The 21,041-nt window shown below is 46.0% G+C and overlaps 1 protein-coding gene across 1 annotated transcript; it reads left to right on the top strand.

The window, feature by feature from the left end:
• Positions 1 to 772: 772 nt before the first annotated feature.
• Positions 773 to 21,032, top strand: LOC141192268 (gastrula zinc finger protein XlCGF66.1-like; the record flags this gene model as incomplete). The annotated part of the gene is made up of 4 exons (XM_073661763.1): positions 773 to 833; positions 20,408 to 20,557; positions 20,687 to 20,866; positions 20,950 to 21,032. Coding segments are annotated over exons 2-4 (341 nt in total), but the record flags the coding sequence as incomplete, so codon positions are not given.
• Positions 21,033 to 21,041: the final 9 nt, after the last annotated feature.

The following is a 21,041-nucleotide window of genomic DNA, read 5'->3' as shown; positions in this document are numbered from 1 at the left end:
ACAAAACATAAGGGAGAAAGACCCACAAACAAACAACAACTGAAGTCACTGCAGGAAAGGTGTCTCTGTACACCTCGTACACACATGGCTCCGCTCCGTACGCCTTGCACACACGTGGCTGCGCTCCGTAGGCCTCGTACACATGCAGCTCCGCTCCGTACACCTCGTACACACGCGGCTCCGCTCCGTACTCCTCGCACACATGCGGCTCCGCTCCGTACACCTCGTACACACGCGGCTCCGCTCCGTACACCTCGTACACACGCGGCTCCGCTCCGTACACCTCGTACACACGCAGCTCCGCTCCGTACACCTCGTACACACATGGCTCCGCTCCGTACGCCTTGCACACACGTGGCTGCGCTCCGTAGGCCTCGTACACATGCGGCTCCGCTCCGTACGCCTCGTACACACACGGCTCTGCTCCGTACACCTCGTACACACGCGGCTCTGCTCCGTACACCTCGTACACACGCGGCTCCGCTCCGTACGCCTCGTACACACACGGCTCCGCTCCGTACACCTCGTACACACACGGCTCCGCTCCGTACACCTCGTACACGCGCGGCTCTGCTCCGTACACCTCGTACACACGCGGCTCTGCTCCGTACACCTCGTACACACTCGGCTCTGCTACATCCACACTGTAAACCCCTCCTGACCCCACACATAAACTTCAGCTCATCCAGCACCATGACAACCAACACAGCAGAGTCCTGCATCCACTGAGGCCCCTGATCATGTGACCCCTGACTCCTCCCCTCCTGTGACCTCCTCACAGCTCATGTGCGCACAGAGCAGCCATATATGTGGTGGCGGCTCTGCAGGTGGAGGTATGTGGAGACCCCATTACTGGGCGCAGGGGGCATTAACCCCTTCAGCACGGAGACTCTTTTGGGGTCTTGTGTTGCCCCTTTATAAGAATCATAAGGTTTTTGTTCTGTTTCCTGTAATAGATACATACGACCCAACTATGGAGACAGGAAGGGAGGAAACGTATTGTTCTCATAGTACAGGACCCCTTTACTGCCCGACAGTGTAATGTTCCCATTATGCCCCTTATGCAGGATGTATAATGCCCCACAGTGTAATGCCCCCATTATGCCCCTTATACAGGATGTATGATGCCCCACAGTGTAATGCCCCCATTATGCCCCTTATGCAGTATGTATGATGACCCCACACAGTGTAATGCCCCCATTATGCCCCTTATGCAGGATGTATAATGCCCCACAGTGTAATGCCCTCATTATGCCCCTTATACAGGATGTATGATGCCCCACAGTGTAATGCCCCCATTATGCCCCTTATGCAGGATGTATGATGCCCCACACAGTGTAATGCCGCCATTATGCCCCTTATGCAGGATGTATAATGCCCCACAGTGTAATGCCCTCATTATGCCCCTTATACAGGATGTATGATGCCCCACAATGTAATGCCCCCATTATGCCCCTTATGCAGGATGTATGATGCCCCACACAGTGTAATGCCCCCATTATGCCCCTTATGCAGGATGTATAATGCCCCACAGTGTAATGCCCCCATTATGCCCCTTATGCAGGATGTATGATGCCCCACACAGTGTAATGCCCCCATTATGCCCCTTATGCAGTATGTATGATGCCCCACAGTGTTATGCACCCATTATGCCCCTTATGCAGGATGTATGATGCCCCCACACAGTGTAATGCCCCATTATGCCCCTTATGCAGGATGTTTGATGCCGCCACACAGTGTAATGCCCCTAGTGTGGTATGTATGGTGCCCCCCCACAGTGTAATGCCCCCATTATGCCCCTAGTGTAGTATGTATGGTGCCCCCCACAGTGTAATGCCCCCATTATGCCCCTAGTGTAGTATGTCTGGTGCCGCCACACAGTGTAATGCACCCATTATGCCCCTTATGCAGTATGTATGATGCCCCCACACAGTGTAATGCCCCCATTATGCCTCTTATGCAGGATGTATGATGCCCACACAGTATAATGTTCTCCCAGTACCGCCTGAGGTCCTGCAGTTGGAATAATCCCTCTGGAATTTGTTTTCCTTTGGCTGCTCCCCTACATGTAGACCCTCGAGCATGTATACATGCATGTAGGGACCAGGCCTTACTAGATATTGAGGCTTTGTACAGTAATATACTGCATGAGGATGGTATCAGAGGAGTAAGACATTTTTTCAAATGGAGATCAATATAGTGTAGCAGACATAATGACTTCATGGAGGGTCTTCTAAAATTCACTCTTACTCATAACTTCTTTCTTTCTGACAGGAAGTACTTCCACCAGCTCAGGGGAACTGCGATAGGGAGCCCCTGTGCCCAGGGCCGGCTCCAGGTTTTTCTGGGCCCCGGGCGAAAGAGTCTCAGTGGACCCTTTTAACACATAAACGATTCATGATGCACAGATACGGCGGAGAAATATATATATATAGTACACAGGGCCCAGCCTGCCACCTCATCCTTCACATATGCAGACATGCGCACGCACACACGGTACGCAGACACATGCACGCACACACGGTACGCAGACACATGCACGCACACACGGTACGCAGACATGCACACACGGTACGCAGACACACGCACACACACGGTACGCAGACACACGCACACACACGGTACGCAGACACACGCACACACACGGTACGCAGACATGCACACACGGTACGCAGACACACGCACGCACACACGGTACACAGATATGTACACATACAGATAAACACATATTTTTACACAAATTCTTAAAGACATATATAAAACAGACAAATATATATACACAGTCATACACACTGACATTCACATACATGCACTCACACAGACCCATTACAAGTATTTTTAATATGGGGATTGGGGAAGCCCCACTCACCTGTCCCCGGTCCAGTGTCCTGTCCAGCAGCTCCTCAGGTATGGGGCAGTGCAGGGCCCCCGGCGTGTCACAGACTTCATGGCCCTGGACCATCAGAGGGGCCCACTTGCGGTCGGGTCCGGGCCGCTCCCCCCCCCATCTGTGCAGGACCTCCGCTCCGACGGTGTTTGATGGCACTCCCCCAGACATGGCTGCGCGCTGTGCGACTGTGTCTGCTAGTAATGACGCGGCAGGGGCGACACACAAGCAAAATTAAAGGTGCAGTGCCGTCGACCCTGCCGTGTCATTACTAGCAGACACAGCCTGACAGCGCACGGCCATTTCTGGGACTGGGGGAGTGCCGGCAATCAAGCAGCGCCTGCGTCACTGAACAGGTGCCGAAGATGCGGCCATGGCCCCGACAGTGAGTGGGCGGGTGGGTGTGTGGGCCCGGCCCCGACAGTGAGTGGGCGGGCGGGTGTGTGAGCCCGGCCCCGACAGTGAGTGGGCGGGCGGGTGTGTGGGCCCGGCCTCGACAGTGAGTGGGCGGGCGGGTGTGTGAGCCCGGCCCCGACAGTGAGTGGGCGGGTGGTTGTGTGGGCCCGGCCCCGACAGTGAGTGAGTGGGCGGGCGGGCGGGTGTTTGGGCCGGGCCCCGACAGTGAGTGGGCGGCTGGGCCCCTCTGATTTTCCAGGGCCCCGGCACTTGCCCGGGTACGCCGGGTGCTGACGCCGGCCCTGCCTGTGCCCCCTTGTATTCTAACCTACTCCTGGGCTGGTGGGAGGAAACCACAATATTCAGGGATGGTCATAAGTGGTGGCATCCATATATTGGGGTATGGTACAAATATATTGCTGACATTTTTGTCATCTGGTCAGGGACGAGTGAACAATTTCTTGAGTTTGTCAGGGGACTCAACATCAATAGAGTGGGCCCTAGATTTACATCCGAGTTTGGTTATAACCAATAAACACTAAACTATGGAGGGCACCATCCAAATCAAAAAGGGGATCAACATGCTGCACACCACATAAATACACGTGAAAAAAGGGAAAAGAGGTGTGCTATGAAGCAGTGATCACCCAGCAATACTTCAATAAATTATTAAACGTTATAATAAGTGACAATAAATTTTATTCATTACAAATATAAATACATACAAACAACGTCAAAAAACCCAAATAGCTAAAACACAAGTAAAATCAATATAGTGGGGTTACCCACTAATTTGAAGCCCACCTGCTCCAAAAAGACATCCCTAGTTACAACAGAACAAGCAGTACCATAATACAACAAGTGCCAGTATTATCCCTGGTGATCAATATCGTACACATGCAAATTAGTTATGACTGCCTGACATTAGTATTCAAGGAGGTGTACTATAGTCCAGAAAGATGAAGAGGGAAATATATGCCTACTACAGCAGAGTATATATTGAAAAATACAAAGAGTCCCAAACATAAATGAAGCCCATATAGAATATCTGAGCTGACAAATACTATATACTCACATACCACAAAAAGTACTATTCAGGGTATAAATAAATACAAAACCCTTTCATGCTGTAAGTATCCCTCCTGCACATAATAGCGCTACGATCAATCACCTCCCTGAGCACAAAATCCTATGCTGGGATGAAGCAGGCGGGCATTCAGTGCCCAACGCGTGTCGCCACTACACGTGGCTTCATCAGGGGTTATAACCAGTTGCCTTTCCTGGATGTACCAATCAAGAAAGAACAGGATGGGACCCCAGGAACACTCATCTACCATAAACCTACAAGCACTAATAAACTATTGAAGTGGGATAGCCACCACCCCATCCCACTGAAAAAGGGAGTACCCAAGGGCCAATTTTTATGGCTGAGAAGGAACTGTTCTAATGTCACAGATTTTAATATACAGGTAATAGACATGAACACCAGATTCAGGGAAAAAGGTATCCACAGTACAGTTTGGATTCTGCACGATCGTTTGCAGAAAAGCAGGAGAGACAGACACTCCTCCATACCTAACCAAGAGACCAAGAAAAAGATGGGATAACACGGGTAATAAGAACTTACATCTATCAGAGTGACCATATTTTAAATATCCTCAGAAAACACTGGGATATACCTGTGGTTGACCCGGACCTGAGGGTGCTGTGGGATCTATTCCCACAATAACTTTCAGAAAGGGTTGGTCAATTAGGCTGGGTGCCCATGTAGCGTTTTTCAAGCGTTTATGCTGCGGAATTTCCGCAGCATAAACGCTTGTGAAACGCTAGGTAATCCGCACCCCATGGTCCCCAAGGGGATTCCGCATGTTCTATGCACATGCTGCGGATTTTTCCGCAGCGTTTATGCTGCGTACAAAAATCCGCAGCATGTCATTTAATTTTGCGGAAGCGCAGCGGAACTCCCGCCATTGACTTGCATTGAGACGCATAGAAACCGCGACTGTACATTTGTACAAGCGGCTTCTATGCGTCTCTATGTGCAGATGGTACCCAGTTCTGGAGGAGAGGAGACTCTCCTCCAGACCTGGGTACCATTGTTCCTGTAAAAAAAGAATAAAATAACAAATAAAGTTTATACTCACCTTTCCGAAGGCTTCTCTCTGAATGCCGGCAGCGCTGAAGGACCTGTGGTGACGTCACAGTCATGTGACCGCAGGCCCTTCACCGCTCTGTCTCGTGATATGCCGGCAGCCGGGAACCGGAGAGGAACGAGCGCTGCAGCCACGCCGGGCATCGGGGGTGAGTATAGCTTGATTTGTTTTAATTTTTACGGTCACACTATATAAATCCATGCTGTTTGCATGGATTTATACAGTGTGACCTAGTTGTCAAGCACTTTCCAAGTGATGCTATCACCTGGAAAGCGCTTGTCAATCTGCATGCGGAAACGCATGTGAATCCGCATGTATTCTGCAGGAAAAAAACGCATGCACAATCTGCATGCGTTTTTTCTGCCAGGGAGATGCAGAAATGCTGCAGAAATTTTCTGCTTCATTTCTGCATCGTGGGCACATAGCCGTAGAGACCGTTTAATGCATAGTTTCTATAAAAAAAAAACTGCACCTAAGGGAACTTGGCTAGATAGAAGAATCTGTGGTTTCTTTAGATCTGGAGAATGGGGCCATGTAAATCTTTCTTGAGTTCCTTTGCAAGTAAAGCCTTTTTCCAGAGGGGTTATTCCAACTGTAAAACCTCAGAACTTGTATATATGGTCACATACACCTGCCCCCTAGAATATGTAGGCAAGACCAAGAGAGAGTCTAGGAGGAGGGTGGGGAGCATTTGGGCGAAATACACCATGGTCAGGACACCCCATTAGTGAGACACATGAACAGTGCACATCGAGGTAAAACCAGAGACATCTCCTTTTGTTTCGTTGCGGTGGTTAAACCCAATGTGAGAGGAGGTGATCACAATAGATGGGTCCTCAAAAAGGAAAGTGAGTGAATTTCCAGACTGGATTCACTAGGCCCTAAGGGACTCGATGAGCAAATTTCCTTTGCCTGTTTTGTGTGAATACAGCCCCATTCCAGATTACATTTTTGGATTTTATACTCTACCCATTTCTACTCAGTTCCCTGTGAATGAGGTTCACATATTGTTGTACTTCATCAAGATATCTGAGCTTCTATATCAGAATTAGTTCTTATTAGTTATATCACACACATATACTGTTTAGTAATTAACAAGTGTGGTGTTCCTTGTATATCTCCAATTATGTAAGAGGTAAAATTTTACCATTTAGGAATATACTGTGGGCCACCATCCCATATTTTATGTAGTGATAAAGTAGATCTACATGCTAATTGCCTGATGGGAGGATGTGCAATACTTGTTTTTAGTCTCCCATGATGCTAATCTCAGAGACAGGACTTTTCTACAGGGTGGGCCATTTATATGGATACACCTAAATTATATGGGAATGGTTGGTGATATCAACTTCTTGTTTGTGGCACATTAGTATATGGGAGGGGGGAAACTTTTCCAGATGGGTGGTGACCATGACGGCCATTTTAAAGTCGGCCATTTTGGATCAAACTTTATTTTTTTCAATGGGAAGAGGGTCATGTGACACATCAAACTTATTGAGAATTTCGTAAGAAAAACAATGGTTTGCTTAGTTTTAACGTAACTTTATTCTTTCATGAGTTTTTTACAAGTTTATGACATCTTATAAAATGTGTTCAAAGTGCTGCCCATTGTGTTGGATTGTCAATGCAACCATCTTCTCCCTCTCTTGACACACTAATAGCAACACCGCAGAAGAAATGCTAGCACAGGCTTCCAGTATCCGTTGTTTCAGATGCTGTACATCTCGTATCTTGATGGTATGGTATATGGGGTACAAAGATAGTGGGGCCATTCTTCATCAATGGAAACCTCAATGCCACTGGATATCTGAAATTGCTACATGATGATGTGCTGCCCTCTTTATGCACTGAAGATGGCACATTCCCTGAGTTTTTCCAACAAGATGGTCACCATCACATTATGGGTGTCAGGTCCGAGCATTCCTACATGAACAGTTTCCTGGAAAGTGGATTGGTGTTCGTGGGCCAGTTGAATGGCCACCAAAGTCTCCCGATCTGACCCCCTTAGACTTTTATCTTTGGGGTCATCTGAAGGCAATTGTCTATGCTGTGAAGATACGAGATGTGCAGCATTTGAAACAACGGATACTGGAAGCCTGTGCTAGCATTTCTACTGCGGTGCTGCTATCAGTGTGTGAGGAGTGGGAGAAGAGGGTTGCATTGACAATCCAACACAATGGGCAGCACTTTGAACACATTTTATAAGTGGTCATAAACTTGTAAATAACTCATGAAAGAATAAAGTTACGTTAAAACTAAGCACACCATTGTTTTTCTTATGAAATTCTCAATAAGTTTGATGTTTCACATGACCCTCTTCCCATTGAAAAAAATAAAGTTGGATCCAAAATGGCAGACTTCAAAATGGCCACCATGGTCACCAACCATCTGGAAAAGTTTTCCCCCTCCCATATACTAATGTGCCACAAACAGGAAGTTGATATCACCAACCATTCCCATTTAATTTAGGTATATCCATATAAATGGCCCACCCTGTATATTGGAGGAATGCAATCCAAATTCAGTATGCTTTCAGGTGTGGAACGCACACGTCCGGACCTGCACAATCGTAAATAATGACCCTAGATGCTCTCCGGCGTGGAATGCATAACTACGGTCATGCGCAGGGAAGGATACGAGTAGCGTGGCAGCAATCAGTTTATCTGCCGTTAAAGTTTATAGCAAGTCACTTCCGGACAAGGACACTAAGGGATGGACATTATCGGACCTCTCGCACATGAAAAATAGCACAAGCGCAATACATTATTGTAGACAGACTCCATTCTATATATCCTATGACAATTCACCTCTAGGAATGGGAATGGGTCTCCTAGTCTGGGGAGGGGTTTTTGGATGATGTGGGATATTTATACATGGACATATGGCTATTAGGCACACTGCTGAACATCATGAATTAACATCCCTGAATCAAGTCTCCTGATGAACGTGTTGGGGAAATGCGTTGAGGCGGATTATTGAAACATTCTCTGATGAGTATCATACCCTTTCCTTTATATATACCTTGAGATATACGTGGTCCTACTTAATGTATCAGTGTATTTATTATTAGTGTTGAGCGAGCACTAAAATGCTCGGGTGCTCGAAGCTCGGGCCGAGCTCACCGTGATACTCGGGTGCTTGACCCGAGAAACGAGCCCAATGTTAGTCTATGGGAGACCCGAGCATTTTTGCGGCGGCACCCCCGGCAGTCTGTAGAAAGCCTAAAAAGTGCCCAAAATGATAGTGACAGTGCTCAAATGACATGGGGACAGCATGGGGATCGCCCCAGGAAGCATTTCTAACCCCCAGGTCAATGCTGTCAACAATGTGGTCAGAGGTATTAAGCCACTTTTATGGGCTCAGAATAAAACGTTCAAAAACGAAACTGAAACGGTTTTCCTGTGAAATATGTTAAGGAACATCCTTTCCACGGTAAAGACTTGTGTATAAGGTAAAATAAATAACCAAAAACAAAAATACTCCTGCACACCTTGGGCTATGTTCACAAGTAGCATTTTTTATGCGTTTTTGCACTTTTGTATTGCTTTCAACCGTGACAAATGCATTCACCGGGAAATGTCATTTTAACATTTTACAATCTTATCTGGCCATGTGCTGTGTGACAGATGCATACAGTGCTGAAAAGACATGGGACCAGCATGGGGAAGACCCCTGATAGCATCTCTGACACCCAGGTCACTGCCTAAAAGTGTGCCCATCAGAAGTGATCCTTGCCGCATCAGAAGACGCAGACTTGCAACTATTCCCGTGCAAGTCCTTGTCCCATCGCAGTGTTCAATTGTACCTCCCCCATTCCCTGCAATGCAAGCGCAAGTATGCAGACTGCCACCCACCCACTCCCAGGCTGCAATACCATACTGCTTGCTTGCACTTGAAATTGGGCCTTTTAGGCATGTGGAGGCGGAATCTGGCCACCACGTCATGGCTGCGTCGGCGGCCTGGTATCCATACTCAGTCCCCAGCCGCCCGGCGGCCGGGTGTCCACGCTTGGTCCCCAGCCGCCATGGGGTGGGCGGGTGTCCATACTCGGTCCCCAGCCGCCCCGCGACCTGGTGCCCACACACTGTCCCCAGCCGCCTGGGGGCGGTCGGGTGTCCATAAACGGTCCCCAGCCGCCCCTATTTGTCCCGGTGCGCCTTATACACAAGTGCACATACCAAAGCATTACCTGTGCCCTCCCCAGTGCATTTAGTGGGAAGGACAGCCTAACCACAAACACGTGGACAAGTGAATGTGGCCAGGGATGGTCCATCTCACTGACACCTTCACACTGGGTTAATATTGTGGAAGCCGGGACACAGTTGGAGACTGGGATGCAACACGTCCTCCAGACATAGAGGATTGCGGGTCCTGGGTCAATCAGGCTTCAACACAAAGTTCAGAAGGTAGACAGCAGCAGTGGTCGGCCTCCTACACAATGAGTAAATTATTCATGATCATGAGGCCATCCATCTCCTTAGCTTTCTGCTCCTTGGAATGCAAGCGCATGTATCTAGTAGCGGCTAGGCCTGAGGTGGTCAGCGTTTTGGCGCATATCCTACCTCCTCCAAGGATTGCTGGATGTTTTCCTGCTACTCTCCCAGTTCTATGACTCCCTTTAAAACAAAGCTTCAGGTGATGAATGATGGATGAGGTGGTGGCAAAGGAGAAAGAGCAGGAGGAACAGGGACCATTCACATCAATATCAGGCCAGTCAACCACACATGTCTTGTAGTATATGTTTCTGTACCAAAAGGAGCGGTTCGGCTACACAGTTATAGGGCATACAGTGAGTGCAATGCCTACCAAAAATTTCGAGGCAGTCCAATGCCCCTTGGAAGTGACATGGAGGTCAGAGGGCCTTAACTAAACCGTTTTTTCCATTTATAGCAACTGGGTCTCCTGTACACTGTTGGCCTAAGCAGTGAATGGAAGGCTTTCCAAAATTATGAGGAACTGCAATGCCCCTTGAAACTGACGTGGATTACAGCGTACTAAAAACCTTCTACACATTATAGGGGAGTGGGTCTCTGTTAGTGTTTGCCTATGCATTGAAAAGCAAAAGCTGACTAAAATTAGGAGTAAATGCAATGCCCTTTGGAAGAGTCGTGGAGGTTAGAGGTAATTAAAAACAACATTTCAATGCCCCTTTGAAGAGCTATGTAGTTCAGAGTGGTTTAACAAGACGGTTTTAATGCCCCTTGGAAGAGACGTGGAGTTCAGAGTGGTTTAACAAGACAGTTTTAATGCCCCTTGGAAGAGATGTGGATGTCACAGTAGCTTAACAAGACGGTTTTAATGCCCCTTGGAAGACCTGTGGAATTCAGAGTGGTTTAACAAGACGGTTTTAATGCCCCTTGGAAGAGACGTAAGGTTCAGAGTGGTTTAACAAGATGGTTTTAATGCCCCTTGGAAGAGATGTGGAGGTCACAGTAGCTTAACAAGACGGTTTTAATGCCCCTTGGAAGAGATGTGGCGTTCAGAGTGGTTTAACAAGACGGTTTAAATGCCCCTTGGAAGAGACGTGGAGGTCACAATAGCTTAACAAGACGGTTTTAATGCCCCTTGGAAGAGACGTGGAGTTCAGAGTGGTTTAATAAGACAGTTTTAATGCCCCGTGGAAGAGACGTGGAGGTCACATTAGCTTAACAAGACGGTTTTAATGCCCCTTGCAAGAGCCATGCAGTACAGCATATTAAAAACAATATTCCCATTATGGGGGAGTGGGTCTCCCATAGTCATTGCCTATGCCTTTCAAGCAAAAGCTGCCAAAAATTAGGATGAAAGAACTTGCAATGCCCCTTACAAGAGCCATGCAGTACAGTATGTTAAAAACATTATTCCCATTATGGGGGAGTGGGTCTCCCATAGTCTTATCCTATGTATTTCAAGCAAAAGCTGCCAAAAATTAGGACGGAGGATCTTGCAATGCCCCGTACAAGAGCCATGCAGTATAGCATATTAAAAACATTATTCCCATTATGGGGGAGTGGGTCTCCCATAGTCTTTGCCTATGCCTTCCAAGCAAAAGCTGCCAAAAATTAGAACGGAGGAACTTGCAATGCTGGCAACACGGACCACAGTCACCCTGGTGGTATAGTGGTGGTGGAGGCTGAGGATAAGGAGAAGAGCAAAATACAGCTGAAATGAGTAAGCGTATACCCATATTTGGGTGTGAAGCGGTGTACGGGAATACACCTCCCGAAATAACACAGTGGATTTGACTTTGTTACTCTGCTGTAACATGCTGATGATGAGAAATCTGGCCCAATCCAGCCCTTGTTCATTTTGATAAGGGTCAGCTTGTCAGCATTGTCAGTTGACAGGCGAGTGCGCTTATCAGTTATAATTCTCCCAACAGCACTAAAAACACGCTCCGATAACACACTAGTGGCAGGGCAGGCCTGGACCTCCAAGACGTACAGAGCGAGTTCATTCCAAGTGTCCAGCTTGTATGCCCACTAATTAAAAGGCACAGAGGAATCACGGACGACGCTGGTACGGTCGGCAAGGTACTCCCTCACTATCTTTTGAAGCTTTCCACTCCTTGTGAGAGTACCCCGCGCTTCGGGGCCTGTAAGCTGGGCGGGTCTCAGAAAGCTGTCCCAGTACGTTGACAGTGTTCCCCTGCCTCTGCTGGATTGGAGTTGCATCTCTCTCGCCTGTACGCCTTGGTTGGGCAATGAACGGTGACCTCTGCCGCTAGCGTGTTCAGATGGGAATTTTTTTAACAGTTCTGCAGCAAGGGCTTTCTGGTACTGCCCATTTTTGTAGACCTCTCCACCTCAGGAATAAGAGAGTGAATGTTCTCTTGCAGCGGGGGTCTAAAAGTGTCACCAACCAGTAATGACTGTCACCCAACATTTTGACAACGCGAGGGTGATGGTTAAGGCAGCGTAAAATAAAGTCAGCCATGTGTGCCAGACTGGTAACGGGCAAGACTTCCGTGTCCTCACCAAGATGATGACTGACCATGCTCTCCTCCTCCTCCTCTCCCCTGTCCACAGGCCACCCACGCTGAACCGACGGTATGACAGTTGTACAGGTACTACGGTCTACAGCGCATGATACCAGCTCCTGTTCTTCCTCCTCTCCCTCATTGTCCCCCAGTGCAATTTGGGATGAGATGAGGCTGGGCTGTGTGTAATCGCCCGCTACGGCTTCTTGATCCATCTCATCATAGTCTGGCTGCAATGCCTCCTCTTTAATTCTCTGCAAAGAGCGTTGCAAAAGACAGACAAGTGGAATGCTGACGCTAATGATGGCGTCATCGCCACTCACCATCTTGGTGGACTCCTCAAAGTTTGTCAGGATGGTACATATGTCAGACATCCAGGTCCACTCCTGAGATTTTATGTGTGGAGTCTGACCTGTATATCGACGGCCTTGTTGCAGCTGGTACTCCACAACTGCTCTCTTCTGCTCACAAATTCTTTGCAACATGTGGAGGGTAGAGTTCCAACGTGTGGGGACATCACACACCAGTCGGTGTGCTGGAAGCTGCAAACGCTGCAGCAGCGCAGCAAGGGTAGCGGAAGCTGTAGCCGACTTGCAAAAATGAGCTGACAGGCGGCGTACTTTGACCAGCAGATCTGGCAACTCTGGTTACGATTTAAGAAATCGCTGAACCACGATGTTAAGCACATGAGCCAGGCATGGTACGTGTGTGATCTTGCCTCACCTCAGAGCCGCCATTGTCACACACGACCATGCCTGGATGTAGGTTCAGTGGTCTCAGCCACAGATCTGCCTGCTCTTTCACAGCTGTCCACAACTCACAAGCAGTGTGAGGTTTATCACCTAAGCTTATGAGTTTCAGCACAGCCTGTTGCCACTTGGGTGAGGCAGTACTGCAGTGCTTCCAGCTTGTAACTGATGTGGTGATATCTGAGATGGAGGCTGAACATGAGGAGGAGGAGGAGGATGATGCGCAGGAGCTGTACACTGTGGGGGCAACTCTGACTGACATAGGTGTAGGGAGGATGTATTCCGTCCCAAGGTCCGACTGGGTCCCGGCTTCCACTATGTTTACCCAGTGTGCCGTCAGGGAGATGTACCGTCCCTGGCCACAAGCACTTGTCCACGTGTCCATTGTCAGGTGGACTCTCCCAGTAACTGCGTTGTTGAGGGCACGGCAGATGTTTTGGGACACGTGCTTGTGTAGTGCGGGGATGGCACACTTGGCAAAATAGTGTCGGCTGGGGACCGAGTACCGAGGGACGGCCACCGCCATAAGGTTGCGGAAGGATTCCGTCTCCACCAGCCTAAAAGGCAGCATTTCCAATGCAAGCAGTCATGAAATGTGCAAATTTAGGACTGTGGCCTGTGGGGCGTTGGCTGCGAATTTGCGCTTTCGTTCAAAGGTCTGGGATATGGACAATTGAATACTGCGGTGGGACGTGGATTTTGATGCTGTTTCTTGAGAAACTGCCATAACAAGTGAAGACTGAGAGGAGGGGGCATCTTTGCATGCAGTATGGACAGGGGATTGCCTTGCACGCACAGCAGGGGGTTCTCTTACATTCACAACAGCGGAAGAAGCAATGGTGAAACCCGCTGACACTGGTCGTGGACCCTGGGGTTCGCCCCACAAAGTCGGGTGCTTTGCTGACATGTGCCTGATCATGCTGGTGGTGGTCAGGCTGGTAGTTTAGTCACCCCTGCTGATGGTGGCATGGTAGGTGGTACAAATGGCCTTTTTGGGGTTATCAGCAGAGTCTTTAAAAAAATTCCAGACTCTGGAAGACCTATCGGTTGTACTGGCAACGTCCCACGTGTTGGTGTTACGGGGAACTGTTGCCCGCCTTCTGTCTGCGGCCACCACACTGCTTCTTTCTGCCTGTTGGGGTACTCTGCCTCCCTACCCCTGTGTGCTGCTGGCCTCGCTCTGCGTGTCCTCCTGCCACATTGGGTCAGTTACTAGATCATCCACCACCTCTTCCACTTCCGCACCACGGTCCTCCTCCTCACTTTGTGGCAATTGTGTCTAGTCATCGTCCACCTCTTGTGACAAATTGCCAGCGTCGCCTTCCTGTGGCCGTGGCTGTTCAAATATTTGGCCATCGCTACATGGGATCTCCTCTTCCACCACTTCAAGCAGAGCAGGCGAGGGGCCCAAATATGGAAATGGACCAGTGAACAGCTCTTCAGAGTGTCCAAGTGTGGGATCAGTTGCTGTCTGACGACACTTGGCATGGTGGGAGGAAGGAGCATCAGGGTGAGGAGGAGTATGCGGTCGAGACTCACGGCTACTAAGACTTGACCATGTGGAAGACAGACCGGAGGTGGTGGTGCCCAGGTGACTGGAAGTATTATCTGCTATCCAATTAATAACCTGTTCACACTGATCAGTTCGCAATACTGGTGTTGTGTGCTTCCCTAGTAATTCAGTCAAGAACTGGGAGCGAGAAGATGTGGCTGTTGGTTGTGGCACATTTTCACCTTGGCCACGGCCCCGTCCTCTGCACGCACCATCACAAGAACGTCCAGTTCCACGTCCCTTGCCACGCTCCTTGACCATTGTAAATGAAGTAAAATAACTTACACTCGCACTATCAATGGCAAAAGGGTAATAAAAAGTAGATTAGAACAGTGGAAGAGGAAAACCACAGTTCTAGTTCTCTGGCCTACACCAGAATCTTTTTTAACATATATTTATGTCTGAACAGTCAGCGAGACACTCAAAATGTTTTTTTTTGTATGCAAAAAAGGTGGATTACACCCAGATTTGAACCGTGGAACAGGAAAAACACAGTTCTAGTTATCTGGTCTACACCAGAATCTTTTAAACAATTATATTTGTGTTTAAAAATAACATTTATTATTGAATAAATATACTAAAAACGACATAATATGGGTAAAGCTGGGAAAGGAAACACATGGGGAGAAAAAAAAAGTCACAAGGGTAGATTACGGCTATCATTGAATTACATGCATAAAGTGCAAATCATGAGAACCATACTCCACAGAAATATACTGCATATATTGAAAAAGAAGTGCAGCAATAAAGTGCATAGTGCCAATTGTGCAAACTCGTAACAATAAATATAAAATACTGCAGTAAAAATAAATGAACATGGTGTGCAATATTAAAGCTTGTGCAAAGTAGCTGAGTATGTGCTAACCCCTGTGACCGGGATCCTTGTTTTTCAAATTTTGAATCATTGGAGCAGATGCAGTGCATTCTTAAAAACTGTCCATTGAGGATACTTTTGATAAGATTTTTAGGATGTGATGATTGTGCGTGAAGTAGAGTGTTGGCAGCGGTGGGTTTTCGATGGACATCTGTTTGGATGAAACCGTTAGAATCGATTTCTAATGTAACGTCCAGATATACAATTTTCTCTCTTCCTGTTTTAAATGTGAGTTTTATATTGCGATCATTTACATTGAGTAGATTGATGAACGATGTAACATCTTCCATGGAATCCTGCCATAGAAAGAATATGTCATCAATATATCTACCCCAATATAAAATATTATTGGACAATGGTGATGGGTTGGTCATCAATATCTCTCTTTCCCACAGCCCCAGGAATAAATTAGCATAGGATGGGGCGCATGCCGCCCCCATAGCGGTACACCGGAGCTGCAGGAAGAAAGAGTCTTGGAAAAGAAAGAAGTTGTGACTCAATACAAAACGAAGTAGTTGCATGATTAATGTTCTCAAATTTTTATCATAATCAGACATCGCCAGAAAGACCTCCACTGCCCTAAGACCGTCTTCATGGTCTATTGAGGTGTAAAGTGACTCAACATCACATGTCACCATCAAGACATCATTGTCCACATTAATACCGTCCATCTTTTTTAAAAAGTCGGTTGTATCCTGAATTAAAGAGGGGAGTATTTGAACCAGTGGACGTAGCAAATGGTCAATAAATCTACATGTGGGTTCACAGAAGTTTCCCACCCCTGAGACAATGGGCCTACCTGGAGGATTGGTCGTATCCTTGTGAATTTTGGGGATTAGGTAGAACGTAGAAATACGAGGGTCTTTGTAGAATAGATAGTCACATTCCTTCTTTGTCAGTATACCATTAGTTTCTGCTTCATCCAAAATAGATCGTAATTCAACCTGGTATTTGGATAAGGGATTAAAAGTAAGTTTTTTATATGTTTTACCATCGTTAAGTTGTTTTTTAGCTTCCCGTATATACATGGGAGTAGGCCATAACACAACGTTCCCACCCTTGTCTGAAGGTTTTATGATGACGTCCTGTAGTTTTTTGAGGTCATCAATGACTTTCCTTTCTTGTCTGTTGCTATTATCGTATGGTAAAGAGGAGGAGATCTTTTTAAATTCCTCATCCACAAGACGAACAAATACTTCTATATTAGGATACATAGACAGGGGTGGGAAACGTTGGGATTTGGGAATAATAGATGCAGGCAACTTACTGGTGTGAATAGATTCTTGTTCATCAAGAAGACTCTGAAGTATGTTCACCGCTTCTTGTTCCTCTAAAGTAGGAAACAAAACCGTGTCAGCAGATCTATGAAACACTTTTTTAAAAATTAATTTTCGGGCAAATAAGTGAAGGTCTTTTAGTGCTGTAAAATAGTCAAAGCCTGTTGTTGGTGAAAAAGAGAGTCCTTTGCAGAGAACATTATTCTGTGCTTTAGTTAGTACGTGCTAAGAAAGGTTAATTATCTTCAATGAGGAAGATGCGATGTCAGAGTCATCCTGATGAAAATCGCTGATTTTAGTTTTCTTAGAGCCCATGGTTTTTTGGCCCAACCTGGTGTTATAGTTTGTTCTTATAGTAGATATACCAGTTGATTCACTATCAGTGGATAAGGAAGAAGATGCAGAGGTTCTCCGTTCACCCCGAGTGGGCTGTGGGTATTTCCATTTATAGATTCTATTGTTTTCCTTGTCTTGACAGTCTCGTTGGTATTTGGATGATTTAGTAATTTTAATCTGTTTTTCCCAGGAGGAGAAATTTTCTTCCATATCACTATAAAATTTATCCCAATCATATTTTAAGATGAGGGATTTGAGTTTATCCTGTAATGAATTAATTTCTTGGTCGGTCTCAGCTAGTGTGGTGCCATTTTTCTTAATGATAAGACCAAGAAACTTATTTGAGCAGGCATTGCAGATCTCCTCCCATTGTGAGGAGAGCTCTGGGTCATCTTTACCATAAGATGGAAAAACTTTTTTTTTTCTCCCCATGTGTTTCCTTTCCCTGCTTTACCCATATTATGTGGTTTTTAGTATATTTATTCAATAATAAATGTTATTTTTAAACATATCTAGTTTGTGTCATACATGTAGGTTTTCTAGTTATAGACACTTAAACACTTAGTTACCCATTAAATTATATGCTAATCGTATATTATCGTACAATTATATTTGTGTCTGAACAGTCAGCGAGACACTCAAAATGTTTTTTTTATGCAAAAAGGTGGATTACACCCAGATTTGAACCGTGGAAGACGAAAAACACAGTTCTAGTTATCTGGCCTACACCAGACTCTTTTAAACAGATATATTTGTGTCTGAACAGTCACAGACACACTCAATTTTATCTTTTTTTTTTTTGGGGGGGGGAATACCGAAAGGTTAATAAGACGGGTATTTGTACAGTTTGACTGAGGAAAAAAAAAAAGGATTTAGATGAAAAAAAAAAGGATTTTTCCTGGCCCCTGAGACCTGGGGATAAGTCTAGAAATTTGACCAGCAGGAGCACACAGGACTGTAATGCAGTGCTTGTTGGTATAAACACTGCGTCTCCTATACAGCCTGCCTGCATGCCTGATATCTGGGATGGATATTAGTCCTGAGAAGGACTGTTTGTTTGATTTGGCAGGCTTTAGAGACCCTACACTACCTATTTTGCACTATATATCTCTCCCTAACTCAGCAGCATTGACCCTACACTGTCTGATCCCGGGCGACTGTGTCCAAGATGGCGGCACCCGGTTTTAAATACTCGAGGTGACGCTGTGCGGCCAGCCAATCACTGTAATGCCCACAAACAACATGGCTGCGGCATTGCAGTGACTGTCTGGCAATCCCTGCATGTTCATTGGCTCTGTAAAGAGCACCAAACATGCTGGGCGGAGACCCGAGCTCCCGCCCGAGTAACCCTGAAATGCTTGGTGCTCGCCGAACATCCCGAGTAGTGAGATGCTCGGGCGAGTACCGAGCAGTGTCGAGCATGCTCGCTCAACACTATTATATATATATAATATATATATATATATATATATATATATATATATATATATATATATATATATATATATATATATATATATATATATATATAATCAGGGTTATCTAGGGCTTCTGAGGGACAGCCACCGGTGAGTGGGGAGACCATTGTGATCTGTGATTTCAGTCTACTCCACTGTGTATAGGATGTCTATAGGATAATAGAGTATAGTAAAGTTGTTATGGACGTGACTTAACCAGTATTGTGCAGTGACTCTATTGTACCTATAGTGACGGATGTTTCTTGTTGCTAAAACTGTGATATTTTTTCATGTTAAACTTTTTTTTTAAACTTTTTTAAACAACTCTCATTAGTGCGATCATACAACATACAAGCCTCTGATTGCTCCGGTGATGCACTGTACTACTGTAGTGCTGTGTATCATCACTACCTGTCAGTGCAATAGTAACGGCCCCATACACATGAGATAAGTGTTGGCTGAACGGTCATTTGGCAGACGGTTATCTCTCCCGACTCCCCCATACACACAAATATTCCAGCTTTCCTGTGATCTGTATGAGAGTCACCTCCAGACTCCTCTAGCGGAGGATTATCTACAGGAAAAACAAACAGATTAGCTTCTGAGATTCAGGATGCCAGATCCTTCTCTGGCCTGAGTTCATCTGTTGGGAGGTCCCCAAATACATTATATAGTCGACCAATCCCCCCAAAAAATCAGTGCTTTCATGCACCTTTAGTCTGATGTGTATGGGGTCGTTAAAAGATTATTGAATGCTGCCTCTGGCCCGGTCTAATAGACTTTTGTAAGTTGCAGGCCCAGGCACCATTATTAGGCATTTATGTATCGTTGTAACTAGGAGGCCCCATATTATCAAGAGCTTGGGGGAGGAGGGACATTCAGCAAAACTCTACCAAACCTTCTTAGATGCCATGTTTGTTTCTGTCAGCAGCAAGTGGGTAAACTGCCAGGGTTTTTGTTGCAGCCGCACCTGTGCCATCCCTGCGGTGAACATCTATGTTCTGGTGCCCAAAAGAGGTTTTTTGTTTTTCTTAAATGTTTAACGTATTAAAAATAAGAACATTTCTTTTTGCATGTTTTTTTTCTTTTTACAAGAATTGTTGGTACCAATTTTCTTTTGAAGCATTTTAATATCTGCTTTTTTTCCGGTGTTTTTCTTGCAATATAGGAAAGCCTAAGGCCAGAAATAAACCCCATAATACACTATACATGGAGACTTTGGTATCTAATAATTTCTGTTCGAGGTGTTTGTGAAAACAAAAAAGGTTTTCTAAATGCCTCAAACTTCTATGTGTGAATGAGACATGAGATCTAACGTGATAGAAGATTACAGTCTGGGGAAGTTGGGAAACATTCATATAGGCGGCTGGTGGTGATGTAGTCAGTGACAGACGCTGGCCAAATATGTTTCTAGAGCCGTAGTAGAAGATGAAGATGTCGCCTTCATCATAAAGTAGTTATTTCTCATGTCACGTGTAATGAATATCTCCTGCAGTATTGCTAATGCCGATTCTAGTGTCGGTAAATGAGACGAGAATTAACAAATAAGGAAGATGAGTCTATGAGAAACGTATTCAGCTGCAGACTCCGAGGAAGAAATTGCTTGTTGTCTGTGGTCTAAAATATAAAGGTTTTATTACTAGATGTAAAGAAGAAAACTACTGTAAAATAATAAATCTCCTCATATGTTTCCCTTATTGTCTCCAGTAATTGTATTATTACACAGGATTTTTATGATGTTACATAGGCTCATCATCTTCTCATTCAGGTCTCTACAATATCGGATCCTCTCAGTGAAGATCTTCTATATAAGAGAATTTTTCAGAATTACCCATCAAAGATGGATATGGACAGAGACAAGATGGTGGAGAGGATATTACACCTCACCCTAGAGATCCTCTTCCGGCTTACTGGAGAGGTGAGAGATTCTGATGACGTCACATTACATCATTCTTATCTATGGGAATAACAGATGGACAGAACTGGAGAGGTGAGGACTCTGGAAATGTCTGTAGTGAGAATTATTAATGTTTATCTCCATAACCAGGATTACACAGTAGTGAAGAAGACTTCTAGTGAGCGCTGTCAGGACCCTGTGTCTGAGGGATGGAGAAGACCCCTGAGCCCAATCACAGGGCCTCCACCTCACCCCCTGATACATGAGGACATCAATGACCAGAAGATCCTAGAACTCACCTACAAGATGATTGAGCTGCTGACTGGAGAGGTGACACTGCTGGGAATGCTGGGACATTATACAATAACGTTATGGAGGGATCGGGGGGATGACGGTATCATTGTATGTTTCAGGTTCCTATAAGATGTCAGGATGTCGCAGTCTATTTTTCCATGGAGGAGTGGGAGTATTTAGAAGGACACAAAGATCTATACAAGTACGTCAT

The sequence above is a fragment of the Phyllobates terribilis genome, unplaced genomic scaffold, assembly GCF_046119375.1.
Source record: "Phyllobates terribilis strain yellow unplaced genomic scaffold, ASM4611937v1 Scaffold_56__1_contigs__length_8794411, whole genome shotgun sequence".
Lineage (NCBI taxonomy): Eukaryota > Metazoa > Chordata > Amphibia > Anura > Dendrobatidae > Phyllobates > Phyllobates terribilis.
This window is presented reverse-complemented; position numbering and strand designations above follow the sequence as displayed.